Genomic DNA, 20790 nt, shown 5'->3' on the forward strand with positions numbered 1-20790 from the left:
AGACTAGAAGAAAAGAACTTTCATTTGAAGCAACGTAGAGGGTTCTTCACAGTCAGGACAGTGAGGTTGTGGAATGCACTGCCGGGTGATGTTGTGATGGCTGATTCAGTTAATGCCTTTAAGAATGGCTTGGATGATTTTTTGGACAGACATAATATTAAAGGCTATTGTGATACTAAACTCTATAGTTAATATAGGTATGGGTATATAGAATTTTAATTAAAAGTAGGGAGGGGTGTGTGTATGGATGCTGGGTTTTCATTTGGAGGGGTTGAACTTGATGGACTTTGTCTTTTTTCAACCCAATTTAACTATGTAACTATGTAACTATGTAACTATGACTTCGAATATCGAAGTCGAAGGATTTACTTCGATTCGTGCTCGGTAGGTTTTAGGTGGCGAAGTAGGTAGTTGAAGTTTTTTTTTAAAGAGACAGAACTTCGACTTTCGAATGGTTGAATAGTCGAATGATTTTTAGTTCGAATCAGTCGATTCGAAGTCGTAGTCGAAGGACGAAGTTCGAAGTTTTTTCCATTCTAATCCTTCACTCAAGCTTAGTAAATGTGCCCCTATATGTACCATACTAATAAATTGCCATTTTAAAAATAAAGACTGCAGCCTGGGATCCTACAATTCACAGTGCACACAAGCAAACCAAATAAACCATACTTTAGGTCACATGAGACAATTAACAGACAAAGGGGAGGATGTAATTAAAGTCGCGAAGAAACTATAAAATTCACAGACTGTCTTCCACTGTCGGAAGTGGTCGCTGAACAGCTTCCGGGTTCGCAAAAGCTATATTAAATTCACGCAAAAGTATAATTTGTTAGTGCAACGGAATAACTTTTCGCAATTCGAATAATCTTTCCGTTACTGATTTTTATTACAATCCCCTGAAAGTTCTGTCTTTTGCTTCCAGAATTCTTCCTGTTACAGTTAGAGCTGCAGTGTTTCTGGTCAGGGGATCTCTGAAGCAGCACAGAGGATATTATAAAATGGGGGCTCAAGAGAAAAGATGTAAAATGGAAATATTAACTTAAATATATATTCCAGCTTTGGATAATACGATGTAAGCTATCTGTTGCTTAAGTATTCATTTTGGGGAAATAGTTTTCCTTTAGCTATTGATAATTCTATTACTACCTCTACTGCAGCAGGGAGTTGTGGGGCTGGGACAATGCAATGATACAGCCTCAAAGTTGCTGAACCCTGCCCACAATGGACAGAAAAGAAAGGGTTAGAGATCTTTATCTATCACCACCTTTATTAATGTAGTCCCTCTTCATCTACCAGGTATAGCAAAAGAGGTTCCAAAAGAGTAAACATATAGAATATACACTGTTCGTTGCCCCTTCTTGTGCAGAAGTAACCCCCTGCTTGTTTCTTTTTCTCTCTTTTTCTACCTTCTACACAGACAAACACAGGGTAAGTGCTACTTGTAGATTAGTCATGAAACAAGCTTGGTTACCTAATCATCACACTGCAGTATTATTTCAATTAAGTAAAATCCATGCATGGCCCACAATTACTTACACTGACTATTCCCTCCTAGTTTACTGTAACATGCTAAGATCATAGTATATGCTGTTCAGCCAGTTTTCATAATGGAGGGAAATTCCTATTTTGTATAAAGACACAGCCCATTTCTTCGATAGCAGCACAGTAGAACAGGAGTCTTTACACCTGCGTGCAGGAGTCACAAAGTCTAGCCAGTGACTAAAGACTGTGCCAGCTTTTAGAAAGCTGAAGCTTAATCTGAAATAGTTTAGTTTTCATGCAGAAATACTGGTGATTGTTTTTATCACCCAGCCTTTACATTTTTTACCAAAGCATTTGATAGCTGTCTGCTATTTTGGCTGGCACATTATACATCAGTGTTGCTTAAAGGACTATTAACTGTGAAAATAATGGATTTGAACAGACATAACAATTACATACAGTCCTGTACACATAGAAAATATTTTCTTTTAAGTTGAGTTTCTATTAAGATTTATTTCTATTTTATTCAGTGTCCCCTCTCTCAATACGGTTTGCAAACTGGCTGGCTATTTAACCATACTGGCAGTGGCATAACTATAGAGGAAGCAGACTACATGGTTTCGGAAATATCAAGGAATAACAGACCTGCATAAGAAACCACAGGAAAGCACATGGCTGGCCCTCCTAATAATAAGTTATTGGGTCCCGACTAAATGTTGAACTCAAAAGGTCTGAAATGGATTATTCCCCAAAGTATTCCATGGTGCTGCAGACTTTGAGCACTTAATAAATACAACTATAATAACATCAAGGTTCTAAGCAGAATTTTACTATGTTGACATTATAAAAGGATATTAGAACATGGTAATGTTGACATAACATTTCTACATGAAGAGAATATAGATCTACCAGTTGTAATTCAACATATAAATGATTCAGATTGTTAGGATTGCTGTATAACGGATATTATGATAATCAGTCACAGCAATGATGTTATTTATCTCCACATATCCTTTTGGTTTCCATTATTAAATAATTTCAGGCATGACAATCCAGGCAATTTAATATGCAGCTTGTTAGCATCATGTAAATATTTTCTCTATTTGTCAACTTTCTTTTTATGTGTATTAAAAACAGAAACCAGAAATGTGTGCAATTCAGCAATGTAGTCTGACAGAAAAATATTTCCTTTAGAAAGTATAATAACTTTAAAGGATATTCAACTGTGTAAAAAATGACAGTTGAGCTTGTCTATGCAATGCTTTTTAAACTAAAAGGACAAGAACATGTAATCAAAACATCATTGTACTCCTGAAAACCCTAAACACACATTATATACTGTATATGTATAATGTATAATATATATATATATATATATATATATATATATATATATATATATATATATATATATAATATATATATATATATATATATATATATATATATATATATATATATATATATATATATATATATATATATATATATATATATATATATATATATATATATATATATATATATATATATATATATAGCAATGTATGGCTGGTGCACACGGTAAAAGGAATCCCATGCCTGTGTGCAGGTTTCAAAACAATAATAATATTAATAGTTAGAAAAACAAACCGCACCAACCAGGACTTAGTATAAGGAAAAAATTCCAAAAGTTTATTTTCAACGTTTCGGCTCTGTGGCTCGAGCCGTCTTCAGGAGTAAAAAATATCATGTACAAACATACAAGTTTAAATAACCAAAAGACCCGCCAAAGCATGAAGTGACGTGTACACCTTGATAGTGCAAAGGTTAACCCATTTTCGTGACGTAATTGTTGCCATAATGGTTAAATCCGTGTGACTCACCCTGCCCGTGAATAGTAAGTAATGCCATAATTCTTGTGAGGCAATAAATTATACCCAACCAATAGTGACAATAAAAAAGAATCCGCTGCTATAAAATAGTGCAGATCTAATAAAATCCAAACCGCGTACCACCGATCTTCCGTATACAGGAAAGACCGGTGCCTGCGGTTTGCTTCTGCTGAATGACATCTGCAAAGCGCTTACCTCCAATGCTGTCGCCTCCTTCGCAGATACGGAGCGTGTACTTGGTGTGCAGTCCTGATCTTCTCCCTTGTCGCGACAGCGGTTTTAACCTGTATGCAGTCGTAGTGTATTACGCCAGTGGTGTCAAGCGCATCGGTATCGCCTCTACCCATTGGTAACACAGCGCCACACTATATCCCTTTACATTTAACCCTTAGCCTGCACCGGCGGATTCAAAACAGCGGAGTGCCAGAACAGCCTGCTGAATTTCGCATCCAAGACGGATTTTATTAGATCTGCACTATTTTATAGCAGCGGATTCTTTTTTATTGTCACTATTGGTTGGGTATAATTTATTGCCTCACAAGAATTATGGCATTACTTACTATTCACGGGCAGGGTGAGTCACACGGATTTAACCATTATGGCAACAATTACGTCACGAAAATGGGTTAACCTTTGCACTATCAAGGTGTACACGTCACTTCATGGTTTGGCGGGTCTTTTGGTTATTTAAACTTGTATGTTTGTACACGATATTTTTTACTCCTGAAGACGGCTCGAGCCACAGAGCCGAAACGTTGAAAATAAACTTTGGAATTTTTTCCTTATACTAAGTCCTGGTTGGTGCGGTTTGTTTTTCTAACTATATATATATATATATATATATATATATATATATATATATATATATATATATATATATATATATATATATATTTATTATGGGGGAATGACTCTTTAGGTAGTAGCAGCAACTCCTTTCACACAGACAGTAGACAGTACACAGGTTTTCAGCTGATCTCACGTGTGCATTTATTTACCACATTAGCTTAAACATCAACATAACAGTTCATACCCTTTGGGAAGGCAGTAAACAAAAATAGTCCAGCTGTACTGAAAAATGAAAATGTCCTTTTCCCAAAAGTCCCACAGTCTCCCACTGGGGCAATATAAGTCCAGCAAACAAAATTAACTGTTAACTCACAGTACTTTGGAGATTCCTTGTGCTTTTCTCCTGGAAGCAGCCACTCCCCAAACACTTAAGGCAGAAGCTGGTAGCCAGTCCTTGTTACCAGATAACTTGTCTCCTTCTGTAAACTTGTGCCCAGCAATAAAAGTCCTTATGCTTTGAACACAGGTAACATGCAGTTACTATGCAAACTTTTAACACAGCCCTCCAGTAGTTCTCCTTTCTCTCTCTCCAGGGCAGAGAGCAGCCTTAATTAAGACCCCACCTTTTACTCCAGGTGAGGCTAATCACCTCCCTGCTACTCAGAGCCTCATTTTCACATCCCTCTGCACTGCTTCATAGAGAATTCTGGGAGGGATATACTTTCCATCTATGATTTTCCCAACCATGATACAATATATATATATATATATATATATATATATATATATATATATATATATATATATATATATATATATATATATATATATATATATATATATATATACATATATATATATAGATATACATATATATATATATATATATATATATATATATACATATATATATATATACACACATAGGGCAGTTGCAACAAGTTAAATAACTGGCTGTACATTTATATGGCCACACATTTATAGAACTGAAGCACAAGAGATATTGTAGCATATCACATGTATTGGATCTGTTATCCAGAATGCTTGGGACCTAAGGTTTCTTAGATAAGAGGTTTTCTGTAATGTAGCTCACTATACCTTGTCTACTATTCAAAGAACAAAGAATTTAGTTTTCCACTTTTCCTAATTTGATTGCAATTTATTTAGGTATACCTCCTAAATTAGCCTCTATGCCTCATTGATTAGTTACCAATTTTGTTCAAAATTCTGATTTACAGTACAGGTATAAGACCTGTTATCAAGAATGCTCAGGACCTGTGTGATCTTTCAATCTTCATACCTTAAGTCTACTAGAAACTCATGTAAACATTAAATAAACCCAATAGGCTGATTTGGCTTCCAATAAGGAATACTTATATCTTATTTGGGATCAAGTACAAGGTATGGTTTTATTATTACAGAGAAAAAGGAAAAGGAGACAGCCTTTCTATAATTCGGAGCTTAACGGATTTCCAGATAACTGATTCCATACTTGTATATTTTGCATCTTTTAGTGCTTACTACTATTGGCTCAGTAAAATGTAGCCATACAGTATACAACGAGGTGGTATTTCTTCTCTGAAACTTAGCTGGGTCTTATCCAATGCTCTGCATTGTGCTGTATTGCATTTAAATCTCACACATGCTATTACTATCAATAGTTAGTGGACACACAAATATTATTACTTATTGCTTCCATGTACAGTAGGTAAACTACATTTATTTTTCCAGCTCCATAATTTGCCTGCTGAAAGAAGGGCACAGAAACAGATTTTTTAAATTACCACCAGTGGGGTAATTAGTAGATACTTTCCTGGAAACCTCAATGTCTTGCGGCTGAACAGAAGATTTACTGCCAACCCTAAATCATACTGTGTTATACCATATTGTTTAAATAGCAGATATAAATGTGGAAACATCAACTGTCATTCATAATGATTGGAGGCTTTGGTTTGATATGGCACACTAGTTTGAGGTAGTTAGAATAGGTAAATGATTTCTGATTTCCAAATACTAAGAGGTTAATATATGTCTCATGCTGGTCCGGTTGCGCTTTGAATAGAGGCTTATTCGTCTATGCACAGAGCAGTTTGACAGTTTGAAACAGATAAATTACATGTGGGCTATAGGACTATGAAGTCATGTTTGGGAGATAATACATTTTTATACATTTTTTATATATTCTGGACAGAAGGTAATGATGGCATTGTTTTGCTGTTATTGTGTTACTGCCTATGTGCCTCTTGGCAGACATTGAGACCACCAGTATAATATAGACTAATACTTTTCTGGACGGGACCCTACTTATGGGTCCTTCGTTAAGCCACATTGAAATCTCAACTTTCTTTTTAGTTAATCACTGTTCTTTCATTAGCTCTGTAATGATATTTTTAAAAACTAGAGTATCATTTTACTGAAGCTGTTCTGAGACTCTCTCATATATGACACTGCCTGCATCAGGTCACATCAGTTGACAATGACAGTAGTGGAAGAGAACACATTGCAGGCCTCTCATAATGAAAGAACACAAAGCAAAGCCTTCTAACAGGAGTTATATTGCTCAAGACTCAGTATAGGCCTCCCAGAGCATAGAACATCTTGGGAGGTTATCTACTGATGTCCAAATTTTTCTGGTCAAAGTTTTAAAGGGGAAAACACCATTTTTTTTAGTAGAAAAATACTAAAATTTTCTGAGATTTATCATACCTGAGGCTGCTAAAAATCCGAATCACAAAATACTCCATTTCAAACCCACTGAAGTCATGTAGAAGTCGATGACAGATGTCCCTTCTACAATTGGAAGATGGGGAAAAAAAACAAAAAACCTACTTTCCTGCTGCTGGATGCTTCCCTACTAAATCAGGAAGCATAGGTGGGGAGTAGGGGTCTATCATTTGGCGCTCAGCAAAAGTGACCATGCACATGAGTGGTGCATCATGACATCACTTGCACCAACGACACACGGGGATGCTTCCAAGTCTGGTGCCTAAGCAGCACCAGACATAAATACACTCTTGATTGAGAGAATGCTCACAGTAAAGGCTTCTTAGAGGGAAAGGCTAATCCTAGAATTGACTTGAAGTGGACGTGTTTCATAGAAAGATCTTAGGAAGACCACTAAGAAGAGGTACTAATATTAGGAAGACCATAGCACACATCCAGTTTCCAGTAAACTTCCTACTTATGTCAAGTCAGTGGGAAAAACTCTCATTAATAAGTAATTAAAAGAATGATGACAGTTTCTTCAAGGTGGAATCCCATTACAATTACCTATATAAACAAAAGCTAAGCTTTGATGATGGCTCAGCAAGACAAAGCCAGTGGACCAAATTATATCCTTAGCAGAAAACACTTTATCACATATGGGATAAAAAAGTCCATACCTTTATCTCTGCCTGAATAATAAAATATACAGAACCAAGCATAGCTGTTGCTCATACTTACAATTTTATTTGAAGTATTCTTGAAAACATAGGAATTGAAAAAGTAGCTTACAAGATGTGTACGGCGAAAGGCAGTTGGTGGTCCCACATATATCAGCAATTTCCAGGGGATCAAGCTGTATAACAACCTTTATTCCAAGGGATAGAATTGGTATTACATCTCCCTTCTGGTGACCAAGCTGGATCAGCTGATTTCCCCTGGAGATCAGACAAGTTTATTTGATTTTTTATGGTTTGAGTATATTTCTCACTAAGGAGTAAAATCCTTTAATGCTTCTGATTGAGGAAAAATAGCCTGGGGCCATCTCCATACTCATTCTTTCCTACTCACACTGTCCATGAATATTTTTTTTCTTTTAAGAAAAGTTAAGGAACCACTCAAACAGTCACTTTTTCTGTATAACTTGAACTGCACACATATATTTCAATATTTCAGTTGCATACATGTTTGTGCACTTACAGAAACCTTTTTTACATATATATTGAATCGTCTATGCTTTGTTTGTATGAAATTCAATGCACAGTGTATATTGGATCCATCTCAGCAAGAGTTCAAAGCAGAGGAGCAAAGTTTTGCAGGAGCTGATTATATAAACAAACTGTTTATTGGAAAGGACAGATGTAATTCAACAAGTAACTCCATAGAATCAACATAGAAACAATGGGAGGGCAATAGTATGGGTAGGGAATCATTAACTTTGCAACATATTTCTTATTATGAGCAGATATGGAGCAAAATGCAAAAAAAACCACAAAAAACAACTTTTTATTTCTCCCACTCCCCAGAACTCCCACATCTTTGCATCCTTCTGTAAGTTCTACTAGTTGCACGTGATGACATAATGTAGCATAATACTTGTACCTATTGGTAAATGTTATGGAGTTGTGTTACTATGGCCATTATACAGACTTGAGATCCACATTAACCTATGCTTGCAATTGTTATTATGCAAATGTGTACACAGTGCAATGGGAACCTTTGACTTTACATCTGTTCACTGGTATTTGTGACAATGAGAGAATTTAAAGGGAAACTGTCATGGGAAAACATGCCTTTTTTCAAAAAAGCATCAGTAAATAGTGCTGCTCCAGCAGAATTCTGCACTGAAACCTGTTTCTCAAAGAGTAAACAGATTTTTTTATATTCAATTTTTAAATCTGACATACTGTCAATTCCCCAGCTGCCCCCAGTCATGTGATTTGTGCTCTGATAAACTTCAGTCACTCTTTACTGCTGTACTGCAAGTTGGAGTGATACTGCCCCTCCCTCCACCCCCCCCCAGCAGCCTAACAACAGAACAACTGTAAGGTAACCAGACAGCAGAATCCTAACACAAGATAACAACTCCCTGCTAGATCTAAGAACAGCACTCAATAGTAAAATCCAGGTCCCACTGAGACACCTACAGTTACATTGAGCAGGAGAAACAACAGCCTGTCAGAAAGCAATTCCATCCTAAAGTGCTGGCTCTTTCTGAAAACACATGACCAGGCAAAATGACATGAGATGTCTGCCTACACACCAATATTATAAATAAAAAAAAATACACTTGCTGGTTCAGGAATGAAATTTTATATTGTAGAGTGAATTATTTGCAGTGTAAATGTCACGATAGGCTCCCCAAATCCAGAACAGGAGCTAGGTTTCCTGGTCTCGGCTCTGCTTCTGCCTGTAGCAGCTGCCTTTCACTTCGGGAGGAGCCCTCCGCCAAGCAAGAGTTCTGGACTGACAAAGGGGTAGGGTCATTAGCAAGGTTTTGGACAGAAGGTACAATTCTAGCAATAGACAAAAGCATAGTCAGGCAGGCTGGGGTAGGTGCAGGCAGAGTTCAAGCAAGGTCAGACAGGCTGGGTCGGTGCAGGCAGAGTTCAAAAAATCGTCAGGCTGGCAACGGTCAATACCTGTAAAATCAGAATAGTCGGGCAGGCAAGAGTCAGGATTGGCAGAGTTCAGAGTAGTCAGGCAGGCAAGGGTCAGATTTGGCAGAGTTCAGAATAGTCAGGCAGGCAAGGGTCAAAAACAGGAATCAAACAGGACAAAAATTGCACCTAGGAACTAATGAGTTAGACCAAACAACGGGCAATGAGTTTGTGCTCAGAGCCCCTTTTAAAATTTCACACCATTGCGATGACATCATGATGCTCGCAACACACCAAATCCCTGAAGTGCGCCCTGCATGTGACATAGCAAGGTCGGCAAGAGAAAGAAGAGGATCACTGCGGCTGGCCCACTAGACCACCAAGTTGAGTCTTCACAGTAAACAGTGTAATTTAGAAATAAAAGCTGCACCATAAAAATCATGACAGAAAACATTTTACATAAGAGTATACAGCTTGGATTGCAATAGTCTTCCTGGGTTCCCTTGTACCTAAAAAATAGCTATTTTAAATGTGCCACTTGTACTGTTCTTGTTCTGACTTAACCTGTGAGCTCTCTAGCTGAGCATATAATATACTGTTATGTGCACTGTATGTGTAAAGCCTACTCATGGTGTTTTCCAGCACCAGTAACAAAAACAAACAGCTGTCAGACATCAATAATGGTGTCCTCAAGAAAAGAGTCCCAACATTTATATTATGGCGGTAGCTAAGGCTGTGCAGCAATCATAAAAACAAGCACTAACACCACTTTAATTAAGTTGTCATATCATTTAGAATGTTACATGTTAAAAATCCTCATTGGAGTATAAAATCTATGATGTTATCAATGCTATTTTCAACAAGCTGAAAGTATTTTTAATTGAAAATTACTGTAACTATTTTGGGTTAGGAATTTGTGTGCATTGTAATAATTTTTTTGGCAAGTTTGTGCAATGATGTACATTTATTTACAATGGTGTGCCCTGATGGACTCTGATCTGCAGAGCTGACCTGATGGTACCACAATGTGTGGTAAAATATGGCTAAGTTATAGCAAAAGTAAATTGAGTGTCTCGTCTGTGTAAGACGCGCTGGGAGATCTTCCGGCATCCTTACCTCCCGGTGCGTTTCTTCCAGGCTGACGGGGCGCAGGCGCATCCGTCACTGACGTCGCGTTCTTCAAAGCGACGCTGGCGTTGCTTCGCCAACGTCAACGCTGAACGTTGTGCGCTCATTTGGAGCGGAAAATGGATTTTGCCGCCAAATTCCCTTTCTCCATTTTGACAGTGCCCAAGCTGGCTTCTGTTTACAGATCCTGCCAAAGTGTTTCTACTATTTGGAATTTCCTGGTTTTTGACTACTGTCTGTTTTGACTCCGATTCTAGTAGCCTCACCCTTATTCAGGGGCGTAACTATAGAGGAAGCAGACCCTGCAGCTGCAGGGGGGCCCATAAGGTATATGGGGCCACATGAGGCCCTAATTAATGAGCAATTTGAACATATATTGGTAAAACAGGACAATCTCTGGATATGTTGGGGGCCCTAAAATTAATTTGCTGTGGGGCCCAGTAATATCTAGTTACACCACTGCCCTTATTGCCTGTTTCCCGACTACGTCTTGTCTAATCCTTGCCGGTACCTCGTTTACGGACTTATATTATTTCACGCACTAACTCCTTGTTGGTTCCGCAGGAGAAACCTCGGGGCCCCAAAAGGGTGTCGATGAACACCGGAATCCACAGGGGTTCCTTGTGCATCTGAGTGTACACACTGCTTCCAAGGTTCCTAATAGACGAGTACGTTACAGTCTGGTTAACCAAAACTACAAATGGTGTAATGGCACACATTTATGCCACAGTTCTAATTACTGGTTACAAATCTTAACACCAACAATTAGTTGATGGTCTCATCACTACAGCACCAGTGCCTGCCACACAGCCAGTGTCTAAAATGTCACCACAAAGCAACACTTCACTGGGTTGTGCAAAGAACTTTGTACACAAAGTTAAGTTGAGATCAGATGTAAAACCAGTACCATTTCCTGATTCAGCATGGGAAAAACTTGCTATTGATATTGTCCTTTTGCAGATGCTCCTATGTACTGCAGATTTGCTATAACCGTGATGGACTAATACAGTAAATGGACAGAAATTGCATTTGTTTCTCATATAACATCAGCTACAGTAATAACATTTCTGTCTACAGTCTACCCACAAGCAAATGGAGAAATCAAGCGATTCAACAGAAGTATGAAAGAAGCACTACAGACAAATCTTACGGGGAAATCTTGGAAAGTATTTATATACTTACATAACTACAGAGCAACGCGCCATGCAACAACCCAATCATCTCCAGCTGAATTATTACATGGTAGACAGATGTGCACTAAGTTACATGTTGCAGACATAAAACTTCCACAAAATACAGTGCCTACAAAATCATCTACTACTGACATTGTAAAACATCAACAAGCCAAATGCAAGGCTTATACTGACAGAAAACGTGGTGCACGAGAAGTACAATTTCAGCCTGGATCTTTAATCAGTTAAGAAACAAGGAATACTGAAACAAAGACAATCTAAATTTACTACACCACTTGAAGTGAGACACCAGCAAGGACCATACATAGATGAACTGTCTGATGGACGCATATGGAATGCAAGTCGTCTTGCTCCTGTTAGATATGACTTTGGAGAAGCTCCATATGATGAAGGACATTTTCCTACTCCTGATGTCAACTGCAATAAGCCTGAAGAAAGTGAACCTATAAGGCATACTGAGAGAATCAGAAAACCTGCATGGACCAAGGACTTTGTGATGTAAAGAATGTATAATATTGTTTTAAAATGCATTCTGTTTAATTGTTGCTGTTTATTATAGTTGTCCATAAGCTTTCCTACTATAGGGGCATATGTGGTGTTTATACAAATGGCCTGTAGATGTCACTGTGCTCAAGACATACTGTGCATACTTCCTGGAGAGCTTAAAAGTGAAAGCATACTGTTGTGTAATGCCTGCATGACTCTGCTAATAAATCACTGTTATACTCTACTCATCCTTGGGCTACCCAAAACATAACATAATTCATCTGCTGCAACTTTTTGTAAAGTATCTAATCTAAACAGAGACTTTATAAATTAATCCCAAGCTTTGTTTTATTTCTAGAGAGTGGCCTGAGTTAGTGTTTTTTTTTTTATAAATAAAAACAAATTTGACCTTGATATTTCCTACTCAAGGATAGTAAATAACCCAAAACAACGTAAAGCAACAAAACTGTTTTTGACTATGGATTTGTTACCCTGTACCACTGTCTTCTGCCTCCTGAATTAGGCAACGATTGTAGAGATACAATGGTCCACCTAGAGGTCATTCCCTTTGATATATTTTTTGGAAGTGAATAGAAAAATATTGTGGGCTATGCCACACTTGTGTCTTTGCTAGTAAACCTTCAGTAGCCTCCAATACACAGTAGAAGAAAGGTTTGTTAATTATTCATTAATGCGCTACTGTAGTCTAGGGGCTGCTGATAATTCTAGGCCTACAGGCACATAACATATATATATGTACAAATGATTCCAATTAGGGACACGGATAGCAGATCTGGACAACGTTAACAATAGCACAGTAGGAGTTTATGTGCCATGTATGTACGGTATTCTGCTAAATGTCAGGTGTGAAATACAGAACCACATTGTGTTAGTATATTATTAATTATATGATTTTTTATTTAAAACTGATGTTTTACCTTTAATTAGGTAAACCTTTATTATGTTCTAGAATGGTTAATTCTAAGCAATTTTTCAATTGAGCTTCATTATATCTTTATATAGATTTGAATTATTTGGCTTCTTCATCTTGTTCAGCTTTCAAATGGGGGTCACTGACCCCATCTAAAAAACAAAAGCCCCACAACTGTGCTTTTATTAAATCAAACTGATTAAAATACAGTGAGTAAATGTAATTGTATACAAAAATATATAATATTTATATCCAACCATTTTTCTGTGATCCCCATTCCACCCATGTTATTAATGATATATTTATACCCCAGCCAATTAATGACTCATCCAGCGGTACCTTTCATAGTCTGGTGTGTGGCAAGAGTATCCTACGTCTTCTATCAAACCATAAAAAGTCATCTGTTGCAGTGCGCTAAACCTGAGCCTGTGGTGCAGATATCCAATCAGCACAAGCGGTGTTTATACCTGGGGGAATGGGGAAGAAATGACGCACAAATGGAATTGAGATGTGACTATTCACAAAACAACCCCACAGTGTGTAACCCTTGTGTTAGCTGCCTCTGTATGCTTTTGGGATTTAACGGAGAACTAACACCTCTACCAAAAGCACCACCTAAAGTTTCAAGCATTGTCCCCTTCCCCGTGATGTACATTACTTTTAAAAAAAAAATATTTAAAAAAATCTGACCCTTAAATGAAGAGAAGCACAGTGGAGCTCATGGTCACCATCTTCTGGCTCTTCGTATCGTCTTCGGGTCTCTTCACCGACACAAAGCCTGCCGGAGCATGTGCAGGAAGTCGGGAATTGGCTTCAACTGAGCATGCGAAAATCGGAATTGAGATCCGAATGCAATACAAAGAGCCGGAAGATGGCGACTAGGAGCTCCGGTACGATTTTATGCATTTACGGGTCAGATTTTTTTAAAGGGGTTTTTTTTTTTAAACTAATGCACATCACAGGGAGGGAGAGGGGGACAATGCATGAAAGTCTTTTGGTGGGGGGATTTAGTTCTCTTCTCTTAAAGGGGAACTAAAGTTTAAAACAGAATAAGGCTAGAAATGCTGTATTTTGTATACTAACCATAAACATGAACTTACTGCACCAGAAGCCTAATTAAACAAATGATTTATGCTTTCAAAGTTTGCCGTATCATGTTGTAACTATGTTGAACATCCTTGCAAGACCAAAACTACGCACATGCTCAGTGTGGTCTGGGATTCAGTTGGGAGGTTAAGCTTAGAGATCGTCATAAAATATCAAAACAGCACAAGTCAAATAATATCTGCCATAGAAGCCAATACAGCAAGACTGATTAATAATCAGAATATGCAGGTTTGTGGATACAAATCTCTACACGGTCACCGGCTGCTCTACAGGGAAACAAACAAAGCTGCTTGAGGCCAGGGAATTAAGGTGGGGGGGCTCCCCCTGCTGTTTGAAAGTATGATTGCTTCCCTGCAGAGCAGTTACGGACCTTCTGAAGTTTCCCATCCGTAGCATTCAGAGCAAGTAAAACAATTAATTAAACTATATTGGAGATATGTTTCTTTTTCATTAAAGAAAGTAAAAATGTTATTTATTTTTTTTACCTTTACATCCCCTTTAAGAAGAGGTTCAGTTCTCCTTTAAGGGGTTTTTTATGACTGGAAATGTGTATCTGTTTCCCCACAGTCAGTTGAACGTATAACCTCTTGTGCACTTCCGTATAGTTGTGCTGCTCAGTCTTTCCTGTATCCTTTTTGAAATTGAGTGCAGTTGCACCTACTGACACAGAGAAACCCTGGTGCCACTGCCATCTCCAGACCAGGCAGTAGATTGAAGGTTCTCTCAGTACTCTGTATCAATTTGCACAGCTAAAATACTGCAACATGATTGTGCTCAAAATTGAACTTTGCTGCACTTGTGATAATAAATGACCCCTTATGACAGGGGTGGCCAAAAGGTAGATGGGGATCTACCTGTAGACCTTTAGTTGCTGATCGGTAGATCAAGACACTGTCAACAAACAGCTTGTCAGATAATATTAATTTTCTCATAAGTCAATATATGTAAGAATATTTTCTATGGAACAGAATGCTAACAGTGATATTATGGATGTAGACCATAATGGGACAACATCACTAAAAGTAGACCCTGCATTAGTAAAGTATGGGCACTCCTGCCGTATATATACTTTTACTGTTTTCTTCTCAGGTGGAAGAACTGACCATTGCTCATGGTATTGGCCACTATGGACACTAACTCCTGATCAGATGGAAAGCATCACTCATAGAGACCTGATGTGGATTTATCTGTCATTAATAGACTGGAAGAACCACGCCTACAACTTGATAGCAAATCATTTTATCTGTGCCCTTTAGTTAGCCAATAAAGGTATCACCTTTACACCACTCATATTAAACGTTCTACCCTATAGCTTTCTCAACAGGCTAACACGGTACAAAAAAATTGGCTTATCCATAAAGTATCATTGCACTACATTGGAAAATAATATCCTGTCGCTTTACTGCAGGAATAGGAACTTCTAAACTGTGTAGTTATTAATGTATTAGTCTATTATTAGCTTATAATACACAAAAGCCATGAATATCTTGTAAATTATATCCTTATAAACGGTGAGTTCGGGTGTCATCAGTTATAAATGGTGAGTTCTGATGTCATCAGTTATAAACGGTGAGTTCTGATGTAATTTGTCACATGACTCACCGAAACTTGTGAATTATAATAAATAAAGTACCCCCAGTTGCAAAATATGAGGATATTAGAAGTTAGATACAACGATACTCCCGCGTACTAGGCGCTGATCCGGGACACCATGTGAGGACACAAGCGTTCGTGTTGAATTGTCGGCTTTATTATGGACTCTGAGGAAGTGCCGGAAGATTCGGCAAGAAAAGCGTAAGTCAGCCCAGCATACCCACCGCTAGATTTCCCCATGTGTGTTTTTATTTTAATAAAGCCGACAATTCAACACGAACGCTTGTGTCCTCACATGGTGTCCCGGATCAGCGCCTAGTACGCGGGAGTATCGTTGTATCCGCATTGAATACCGGCATGGTGGAGTAGCTGGCGTCTCGCAAAGGCAGCGACTGGGAAGGCACAGCATCACCGGGTGAGCTCCGATGCGATCCGCATCATTTCCAGATATAAGAAGTTACCTCGGAGTTCCATGACCTGTATAAAAGCTTGAAACTCCTCGGTAACTTATAATATCCTTATATTTTATAATTTTTTTAAGAGGGGGTACTTTATTCACTATATAATGTACCTACATAACAGAAAGAAGGTGCTCAGCCAATTCCCAGGCAGTGATATCCCTAAGGGGTTAAGGAAGCCCCCACCTATGTCCCTTCCCCTCTCACCAACCCACTGTCTCCCTGCACTCACGTGTGGGACTCGCAGAGTGGGTCACTCCCCACTGACATGAGTCTCTTCACATCCACAGGCTGAGCATGGGGTTACTACTGGGTTCACACACAGCAACGTATCCTTGCGCCTGATCCTCTGACTGCTGCAGTTGCTGCGCAAGGAATCCCCCCTTCTATGACGCTGCACATTGGCTGGGAACACAATCAAGTGAGTGGTCACTGAACACTTCCAGTCGCGGCATCAAACGCCAAAGAACTTCCAGATTCGCTCAAGGCTCGTTTGACGTTGGATGCTGGGAAAGAAAAGTCGCGCTGTGACTCGTTTGAGAGGAAGGTAGCAGGCTACAGCGGGGATTAGAGCGCAGTCCATTATTTCCCGCTGTTGGATCTCCCTGCTAGTTATCAATGCTTGCTGTGCCCTCTCCCTCCACAATGCCTGGAGGAGACAGGCGGACGATGCTGCTGCTGCTGGGCTGTTTGCTTGCAATGCTGGGATGCGCCACTGTGCCTGGAGCCGCGGGGCAGTACGTCTTCAGCGCGGAACCCAGCCGAGGAGCGCAAGAGGCAAGGGAAGGAACCATCAACGCAGCAAGTAGGGTCCGCAGGAGAGGACAGCAAGATGCTCTTCGCGGGTAGGTCATGCGGAGGAGTTAGAACTTTCCACTTCCTTTTGGGATACCTAGTAGTTTGGAATCCTGCTCTTTATTTAGTGTCCCTGTGGAAGGGCACGTTTTTGCAACAAATAAATACTTTTTCACACAGTAACTATAGGGATGCACCGAATCCAGGATTTGGTTCAGGATTCTGCCTTTTTCAGCAGGATTCAGATTCAGCCAAATCCTTATGCCTGGCTGAACTGAATCCGAATTGCGGGGGGGGGGGGGGGAAATTGCGTGACTTTTTGTCGCAAAACAAGGAAGTAAAAAATGTTTTCCCCTTCCCACCCCTAATTTACATATGCAAAATAGGATTCGGCCAAACCCAAAATAGTGGATTCGGTGCATCCCTAACAGTAACTGACATTAACCTTTATCAAAGGAGTTATTCACTTTTAAATAACATTTAATATAATGCAGATAGTGATATTCTGAGACAATTTGCAATTGGTTTTCATTTTTTAATTATTTGTGTTTTTTTGTTATTTAGCTTTGCTCTCCAGTTCACAATTTCAGCAATTTGGTTGCTAGGGTCCAAATTACCCTAGCAACCTTGCACTGCTTTGGGTTAGAGACTGGAATATGAACAGGAGAGGCCTGAATACATACCTCCCAACGTTTTGGAAATAAAAAGAGGGACAAAAAAGTTGCCGCAAGCAGTGCCGCAAATTTTTTTGACCATGCCCATTTTTGTGGCCGCACCCCCTAATTACAATGTTAATTTTTCAAAATTTGACAGGTTATGAAACTTTGAACATATTTCTGTTTTTTTTCAGTTATTACTGTTTTGCTAATGAAGGTGAATTGCCCTTTAAGCTGTGAGTCTAACTTCTTCCAAGAGACCTTTTATCTTATATTGTTACAATTACTTATTTACTCTTCTCAAAATTGTTACAGAAGTATCTTATCTGCAGCTGTGGCTGTTCTGGGCTCTCTGCCAAAAGTCAATTAAGTTAGAAACATTGTTTCTTTTTCTGCCTGTTCAGTGCAGACTTTCCAATACAAACGAGGGACTGCTGTTGAGCTGTCAAAAGAGGGACTATCCCTCTAAAAACGGGACAGTTGGGAGGTATTTGAATAGAAAGATGAATAATAAAAATCAGCAATAACAATCAATGTGTAGAATTACAGAGTATTTAATTTTAGATGAGGTCAGTGACCCCCATTTGAAAGCTGGAAATAGTCAAAAAAAAGAAGGCACATAATTCAAAAACAATAAAAAAAAAAAGAATGAACGCTAATAAAAAAGTTGCTTAGAATTAGCCATTCTATAACATACTACAAGTTAACTTAAAGATGAACCGCCCCTTTAATATTGCGCAGTGACATAAGAGATATGGGCAGACATGTTTCAGTGCTGAATAATGCGTTTTGGCCCTTAGGCTCCAAAGTCAGCCACAAGGGCCTCAATGCTGCACATATTCACTTGCTTTCCCTTTACTAACCAGCCTTACAAAGCTGCTGCCATTCTTTGCAAGGTGTTAGGGCAGAGACACACTGGCAGATTTGGGGAGATCAGTCGCCCGTCGACAATTATCCTCTTCTTCGGGGTGACTAATATCCCCGAACTGCCTTCCCGGGCGACTAATCTCCCTGAACTGCCTTCCCGCCAGCAAGAATAAAAATCGCCGGCGGGATGGCACTCGGATCGCTTTGTTTTCCGAAGTCGCCCCAACTTTCCTCGTGAGGCAACCTTGGGCAACTTCGGAAAACGAAGCACTCCGAGTGCCCTCCCGCCGATTTTCATTCTACCCGGCGGGAAGGCAGTTCAGGGAGATTAGTCGCCCCGAAGAAGAGGAGATTTGTCGCCGGGCGACTAATCTCCCCAAATCTGCCTGTGTGTCTCTGCCCTAACTGTTTCCACAGTGACTTCATGTTCCCCCCCAATCAGCAAACAAATCCAGTCTTGTACCAGTAAAGTGATTTAGTAATAATTAACCTCTTTTAAAGTAGAATCTAGTAACTGAACTGGCTATAGTGAAAATATGCATTCACGCTATGTACATATGGTTATTAAAGTGTTTGCTTAATTTGACTAACATTGGCAGTCAATGCTTTATATTTTGTAAGAATTAAGCCACGAATTAAGACTATGAAATTCAACACAAGTATATCACTTTTAAGTATACAAGTTTATATATGATATAGAAGTTTAGTATTTTTTAAAACTCAAACCTGTTTGATATCAACAGTTTACAAAGAGTACATTTTGAATTTTGACACCATTCAGAATATGAGGAAAAAGACTTCCTACAGTATTTGGTGGATAATCAGACAGTTAAAACTAAAATATAGTGAGAACATTCTGTACAGCATCCCATTTCTATTGCTTGACTAGTTCTGCAGATTTGGACTGTCAAGCTCGGGTTATCAGGCTTGGAACTTGTAGCTTTAAAGGAAAACTAAAGCTTTAATAAAGAAGTAGCTAGAAATGTTGTACATTATGTTTTGGGCTTCTGTACCAGCCCAAAGCAACCACAGCCCTTTAGCAGTAAAGATCTGTGTCTCCAAAGATGCCCCAGTAGCTCCCCATTTTCTTTTCTGCTGATTCACTGCACATTCTCTGTGCTGATGTCACTTACTGAGCTTAGGCACCCACTCACAATATACAGTACACATAGAATATAAAAGTCACAATATAAGGCTGATTAGTAATTAATACAGATAATTACTTCATGGCAGCTCAGAAACCCCTAAGTTTAGCTTTTCAACAGCTGCTCAGAGTCCACTGAGCATGTGAGTGTTGCAGACACTTTCCAAGATCCCCTGTGACAAGTTTGAAGTCCTGGATATTGCTGTTATTAAGAAGTTGAAACTTTAGGCTGGTGCAATAAGTGCAGTATATAAAATATGGCATTTTTAGCCATATTCAATTCTAGGGTTTAGTTCTCCTTTAAGGCCTATTTGTTTTACTGCAGCAGTTTCTATAACCACATACTCTGCAATAATATATTTTTTACTTGTGTCCTTGTGATCAGAGGCATCTAAAATGCTCCAACTATCTGACTTTTATGAATGAGCCTAGCTAGTACTGTATTTGAGTTGGAAAGGCTTGTATGATTTCTGCTGGCAAAGCTAACCCACATCCAGGCAGATGGAGCTTAATATTTGCCAAGAACGTCTCTGGTTTCACGCCTACCTTTTTTACTACAGTAGGTCTGATTTTTTTTTCTTTAAACTTCATATTTTGTTGAAGGAGAAGGAAAGTCGTTAACCACTTGGGGGTGCCAAATGTTAGGCATCCCCAAGTGAATGTATTCACTTACCTGAAACCCTGGGCCGGTGCTCCTATAAGCAGAAAACTGCACCGGCCTGGGGTTATTCTAGCGAGCACCACGGACTGCTTCTCTTTTGGCGTCTTCTGTCTTCAAGTTTCCCGGGGCAGACGCATGTGCAGTAGAATGAAAAAGCCAAATTTTTAGTTAAAGTTTGGCTTTCACTCCAATGAACATGCGCAGCCGTAAGAAGACAGAAGAGATTGCTCCGTGGTGCTCGCTGGTATAACCCCGGGCAGGTGCAGTTTTCTGCTGATAGGAGCACTGGCCTGGGGTTTCAGGTAAGTCATTACAATCACTTG

General features: G+C 39.0%; 1 protein-coding gene across 1 annotated transcript in view; it reads left to right on the plus strand.

Annotated features, from left to right (window-relative positions):
- Positions 1–16578: 16578 nt before the first annotated feature.
- fbn2.S (fibrillin 2 (congenital contractural arachnodactyly) S homeolog) overlaps positions 16579–20790 on the plus strand; it is a 135597-nt gene continuing 131385 nt past the window's right edge. The window contains exon 1 of the mRNA XM_041580411.1: positions 16579–17189. Within this exon, the coding sequence (XP_041436345.1) occupies positions 16963–17189 (227 nt within the window). The 5' untranslated portion in view covers positions 16579–16962. The remainder of the gene's footprint in view (positions 17190–20790) is intronic.

This window comes from Xenopus laevis, chromosome 1S (genome assembly GCF_017654675.1).
Source record: "Xenopus laevis strain J_2021 chromosome 1S, Xenopus_laevis_v10.1, whole genome shotgun sequence".
Lineage (NCBI taxonomy): Eukaryota > Metazoa > Chordata > Amphibia > Anura > Pipidae > Xenopus > Xenopus laevis.